Source organism: Nanorana parkeri, unplaced genomic scaffold (assembly GCF_000935625.1).
Source record: "Nanorana parkeri isolate BGI_ZX_2015 unplaced genomic scaffold, ASM93562v1 scaffold1060, whole genome shotgun sequence".
NCBI classification, from domain to species: domain Eukaryota; kingdom Metazoa; phylum Chordata; class Amphibia; order Anura; family Dicroglossidae; genus Nanorana; species Nanorana parkeri.
The window spans coordinates 192,312-198,952 of record NW_017307328.1 but is presented as its reverse complement, the minus strand read 5'-3'; the positions used below and the strand labels follow the sequence as shown (position 1 = coordinate 198,952).

The 6,641-nt window shown below is 38.3% G+C and overlaps 1 protein-coding gene across 2 annotated transcripts in view; it reads right to left on the bottom strand.

Moving 5' to 3' along the window:
* Window positions 1-240: 240 nt before the first annotated feature.
* Window positions 241-6,641, bottom strand: part of LOC108796125 (galanin receptor type 2-like) — a 24,771-nt gene continuing 18,370 nt past the window's right edge. For both annotated transcript variants that reach the window (XM_018567545.1, XM_018567544.1), the window contains exon 3: window positions 241-1,134. In XM_018567545.1, coding sequence (XP_018423047.1) covers window positions 327-1,134 — 808 coding nt within the window. In that variant the 3' untranslated portion in view covers window positions 241-326. The remainder of the gene's footprint in view (window positions 1,135-6,641) is intronic.

Here is a 6,641-nt window from a genome sequence, read left to right as displayed (position 1 = left end):
TCTCAAAGAGACTCAAAGTAAAGACTGGAAATATAAAACACAGAAAAAAAAGTATCTGGGCTGTTTCTAAGACAGATATTTTCATATCTATTAATTGTAAATTCCACAAATATTCTCTTGTGTAGCTCAACACTGTAAACCTCCATGTCAGATCTTTTATCCAAAGTAGATGTAAGTGGTGTTGGTAGAGGTACATCGAGGAGGTGTTATGTTCTTTAGGCTTAGACCTTAAAGGAATTATGATCAGCTACTAGCAGGGATTTGTTAACTTCTTTTGTCATACTGCTTGAGAGACTCCATTTGGTATGCTTTTTTCTTTCTCAGGTCTATGTTGTTTCCGTTTTAAAGCCAACAGCCTTGGGCAAACGTGTTCCCCAGCTTCCACCAATTACCTTGTGACTTGTTGACTCTTCTGTACTAAGACCCTCAATAACTTCATCTCTTGCTGCTCTTCCACCACGAGCAGTCTCCTCTTGAACTTGGGTGACCTCTGTGTGTCCAGCATAAAAACCAGCTACAGTATTGGCAGTTTGCACTGCATGAACCTTATTGCGTGCACGTTTTTGAGTCAGCATACATGTAAAAACTTGTTTAAATCGCTTACGGAAGTGCTTAGAGATAAGGGCATACACAATTGGATTGAGGCAAGAATTAGCATAGGACATACAGTGAGAGACCAGGCGGAAGGCATACGTAGCTCTATTGAAGGGAAAGTGTCCAAACCAGAAGCACAGGATGACTAAGTGGTGAGGTAGCCAGCAAATACAGAACAACACAGCTACTATGATAATCATTTTGGTTACTTTATGCTTGGCCTTTCTGGATTCAGACACCGTCTTCACAGGGTCCACTGAAGTCCACAGGAAGCAGATGGTTCTGGCATAGGAGAGACCAAGAATAAGCACAGGGAGTAGGTAGCCAAAAACAAAAGTAGACACATCCATTATCTTCCTCTTACGATCTTCCCAGTTAGGAATACAAATGGGTACTTGATTATAGAGAATAATATGGTAGTAGCTTAGATAAGGGCCAGCAAACAGGATAGAAAGGGCCCATATAACTGCAATAGCTGCAAGGGCATTTCTAGAGGTACGGAGGTCTCTGGATTTCAGTGGGTAGCGGATAGCTAAGTACCTGCGGGGAAAATAAAGAATGAACAAGAATCAGATTAAATTTGTAAATGTCTGATATACTGTAAAATCAAAATTATGTGGGCAACCTGAATTAATCAATATAATATAGTAATATGCGATCTTGATTTGTTGATCTGTTAACTCTGTTAATAAAGAATTAACTGTTATTTCCTGATGCAGATTGGAAAACATAAAATGCAAGAATATAGGCATTACACATTAGAAAAAGTAAATTAAATGTTGCTTAGTGTTTTTAGTTTTCGGTTGAGTATGGGAGGGATCGATTATTTGTGGAGATTTTATTGCTATCAAGTAGACATGTAAGCCGGCATTATTAGTTATTTCTGTCATTTGAAAATTTGGATGCATCGCATTTACAGAAATTTGTATGCCTACTAACGAGTGGGAGATCTTTTCAATCTACAGTGTCTATGACAGCTAGAGCACTTCTATGAGTTGAACCTTCTGCTTTGCCTTTCACAACCACTTACATTTTATATTATAATGAAGAATCTACTAGATCCCCAGTGACATCAGCATAATAAATCATAGCAATATATAAAAAATGAAATTCAGTTTTCAGCAGAGGAGTAAATAGTGTATTCATTGTTATATTTTTAGGATGGTCGTAAGCGTGCAGATACCTTACTGATTATGACAAATAGTGAGACATTGGTCAACACATGTAAGCTGTACATGGATAGTAAAAGCATAGGGGCTAATTCAAAACAAGTGGCATATTGAAATGTGTACACCATTACCTTGTACAACACTTTACAGAAGCCTTTTTGACAGCTATTTTCTGTCACATTTGTAAAGTATTTAAAAGGCTAAATGGCATATAGGAGTAACCGTGAACTGTCACAGGAAAAAAATACCCATGTTTTGGATGAAAAAAAGTGAACACATCTGCTGAAATGAAACAAACCTGCCAAACGTAGGTGGAGAAGGGGGGACTGTATTACAAGTAATCATGTACTACACGTAATCATGTTCACCATGGTAATTTTCATACCATGCAAACATATTTGCTCAACATCCATATATAATGTGGTATATTTTTATAAAATACAGAAAAATGGCTAAAACAGCCAGGAAACAGTTAATGAATAGCGCAGTGGAAAAAGGGTGAACTGAAAATTCCCCTAGTAAATAAAACTATTGAACATGCACAAATTGAATGAAAAAAATAAGCAGTAAAAGAAAACAGTCAAAAATGTGCTACACAAAATGTGCTATTTGACCCTTTATTGTTAGCCCCTTTGGTTCCCTTTCCTTCACAGAAAATTAAGCAAGCAGCTATCGGTCACAAACATACTTCCAGCATGTTGGAAAACAATTGATCTCAATGATTGGAAACAATCTGTCCTACAAATCAGCGCATACGAACTCAGCAATTGCAACCTCTGAATTTCTCTCAGTACAGGCTTCCTTTAATAGTAGTGGAATCATAATGTATAAGTAATTGGATGACATATGCAGGTCTTGAAAAAAATAAATGAATGCTTGAATTTTCGAAGTTACTGAAGAATTGTGCTAAGTGGTTGTTGACATCCAATTTACAGAATCAGATAAGTCTGTAATGTTAATGTCCTTCTAGCACAAGCAAAACATTCACAAGATCAGTAACAACTCTAGAATTACTTGTAAATGGAGAAACATTTTTATCATGACCTTTTCATACTATTACTTTAGTTTTATTAGTACATAGCTCTGTTTTTAAACACTCCTAGATGTTTAATTCCACAGGAATTATTTCTTCTAAAATACTATGCACTTAGGCCTTGTTCACACCAAGCGCGGAGCAGGTGCAGAGCAGAGCAGTTACAGACCGGATCAAAACTGCGTCCAATGTATTCCAATGGTATTTTTTGCTCCAGTTCACATTGCAGTGTGCAGTTCCAGAGCAGGTCCAGAGCAGGGGAAAAAACTGCAGCAAGCCCTATTTTACCTGCTCTGGAACACATGCAAACGCATCCAAAATGCATGCAAATGCCTGGAACGCACTGAAAGCCCATGTTAAACTTTTGTTACCAAAAACGACCCGGAACGCATCAAAAACGCGGCACAACCCACTGCACTGCGTGTGCAGAAACCTGAGCGATCTGCTCTGCATTTGGTGTGAACAAGGCCCCAGGTTTGCAACCACAGTTGGGCCTTGTATAGTGCAAGTGGAACCTCCAATTGTGATTTACCTTGTTTCCAGCACAGTACTCACTGCTGTATCTCTCTCTTGCAGTGCAGCCCATGGATGTCTTTTAAAGGTTTATTTCACAACAAGGGGGAACATGGGTGGATGAAAAACTCAGTCAGTATCACATCTTCTCAAAGATGACAGTCTCTGGATGGGGCTCATACATCTTCTGTATACAGCAGGCAGAAGTGGCATCCAATACAACAGAGGTTTCTGTCTTTTCTCCATGCCAGGTAGTGACTGCAGCATCAGACTAGTGGAGGTTCAAGTGTTACACCATTGTCCCCAGCAATATCTCTTCAACTACTGGATCAACACGGGGGAAGTCCCAGACCAAGATAGCTTTAAGTGTGGTTAAGTGTCCCTAGTGATATTCTTTAGCAACAAGATCAGCGTGAGTAAGATTCTATGGTATTAGGTAGGAATTGGTGTCCCCTTAGGACCTTTCCCGAAGTCTGCTCAGGATGTTTGTTATAGCTAGGCCGAACCCACCAATGAAAAGTTTAACAGTCATTTTGCATGTTTAAAAAACATGCAAGGCCTGCCCATGTTGCATCTCAGCCCTCTGGATCTCTCAACAGAGTCTGGCAGATGATACATCATAGGAAACTCCTGAGCACATCCTAATATAGAAATCCTTGCACTACAGCAAATCTGAAAATCAAGAGCAAATTTAAGAAGGTAAATACCCCTAGACTGATTTGTTTGCAACTAGAGATGAGTATGATTGGCAAATTGCAATGTAAAAAAATGTTTTTCATTTTATAGTGCAGTAAATAAGTGAGGTTAAAACATTGTTTTTCCTTTAATGACTTATTAAAACAGATGTTCCCAGGTATTGTGCTAAACTGATATATGCCACATTCATACATATCTTTTACAGTCAACAAGTTCCATGATCCTGACACATTCATTACTGCAGATAAAAGTCAAAGCTGTTTATATGTAAATCAAATGAGTCTAAAATCTGCTGTAGGTATAATCCCCCTACTGATCCCTGTGCCTGACACTGGCAGGGACTAAGTCTAACTGGTGCTAATCAAGGTCAGATACCTACAGGCAGGCAGACCAACTGTAAATATACAGTAAACAGTATGTACTGTTAAATAATAAAAATAAAAACTAGAAACCAAAATTTATAAATTATTTACCTATATTTGCCATCAATTACATTTAATATAAGTGGCTATAGAAAAGCTGTTTATGTGGATGAATAAACTGGACTTTCTATAAAAACCCAGGGATAGCCTATGTGCTTGGTGCAAACATTTATATAATCTAACTAGCTGTCTATCGAACCTTTATATTGTTGCTATAAAAGGCATTAGTATTTTGTATAACTAGAATTGCCTTTGGGGTGGAGATTAGAGAGGCAGGGCATATTCACACTTGTGCGTTGCAGCAAGGTGTGCTAAAAAGCATGTTATGGGTGTTTGCTCTGTGTGCAGTGTGTTGCAGTGCATTCATCGTGATTGGAACACCAATGCATTGTATAGTAGAGGACAATGCACCGCAGCACACCACAACACACATATAATCTGTTGTGGTGTACGGTGTTGCTAAAAATGTGTTGTGTACATTTTTTGATCCATGCTGATGCATTGGCAGGCCAGTTATAATGAAGGCTGCATTGTTTGCAGGGATGATAGAGGCTAAGCACCCCATGCAAGCTCAAAGCAATTTAATAGTTTTAACCTTTTTGCTGCCAAGGACTGCTTAGGCTTATGTTAGAACAAGACCACTTGTAGCTGGCCAGCTTACTAAGCCTCATGTCCTTGGCATTCTCTCTTCTGCTATAAGCTCATGGTTTCTTCAGTGACCATGATTTTATAACAGAAGGGTTCCCCAGACTCTGCTGAGTAAATGAGTAGCTGTGGTCAGTTGAAAAGCTGAAAAAAATTGGTAGCATTTCTTTGTCCATTACTCAGTCCAGGGCTGCATGAGAGAAGGAGATTGCGGACCTCAACCTCTTTTTCTATGTCAAAAGTAAAATATATGTTAATAATAATAATAATAATAATAATAATAATAATGACAAATTAAAGAATAATAAACAAAAATGAAATAAACCCCGACACACACACATACATGCATATAAATTGCATACATTGCGGTAATGCACTGCAGAGCACCAACTAAGGGCTTATTCACACCAGCTGGAACGCATTATGGTGCACATAACTAGCACTAGCGTTGTTAAAATGCATCACAGTGCTTGATTTTCTTTTCTTCTTTTTAAACTTTCTAAAACATGACATTAATTCAACTCTGTGAGCAGGAGTTTTCTGTTCTACCAGACAGGGTTAAAGGCCTGAGTACATTGGGGGGATTTATCAAATGTAGAAAAGACAGAACCTGAAGCAGTTAATCAATCGGCTTCTTTCTTCAGTTTGTTCACTTATGATCTAAAAATAAAGGTTAGATGCTGATTGGTTGCCATGAACAACTGTTTGGTCTGCTCCCGTTTTGATCAATTCCCCCCACCATCTATTTTAACCACTAGAAGCTGCCTGTTAAGTCCTATGTATACCACTGATCCAAAGAAACAGCTAAAAAGGTAAGAAATATATTTTATTTTTTTATTGTTAGTTATGCTGTGTGAATGGGAACACATAACAAACATATAGAGGTTTCTCAAATTTGGCTTTCAGATGGACTGACACCAAATTCTACCTCCATTGAGACAGTATTCTACTTGCGGCCAAACTGTCCTCCAAGCACCATTGTTGTGAAATTGTTAAGATTCGCTCTACTAATGGTGTGTATACTCACAATCGTATAGCTGACTTTTAAGAATTTCCCAAATCCTTTGCAACCCTGTATAGTCAACTTCCAAAACCTTTTACAATGGATAGTCAGCGCTTTCTCCATGGGCTACCCATTCCCAAAATAACTCGAACACAAAGAAATATTCCTGAACTCCTCTCTCCTGGGGAAATGAAATTGGCTAAAAAACAAGCCAAATGTTTTTCAGCACTGGGCTCTGATGGTCTTCCTGACTTTTATTACAAAAACAATTGAAGAATTTTTGCTACCCTACCTGAAAAAAATATTTAATGCCCTTAGGAAGGGGATCCTTTAGATTCTGATATGAATAAAGTGTTCCTTAGGCATCATACCTAAACCCAATAAATACACTTGCTAAATTGCAAAATGATTGACATGTACCGTTACATAGTTAGTCATAGTTAGTCAGGTTGAAATCCATCGAGTTCAACCTATAGAGATATGAAAAAAAAGGAGGAAAAACCTAAAAACAGAATGCTATGTCCACTGCTACCCACTGTTGATCCAGAGGAAGGCAACCCCCCCCC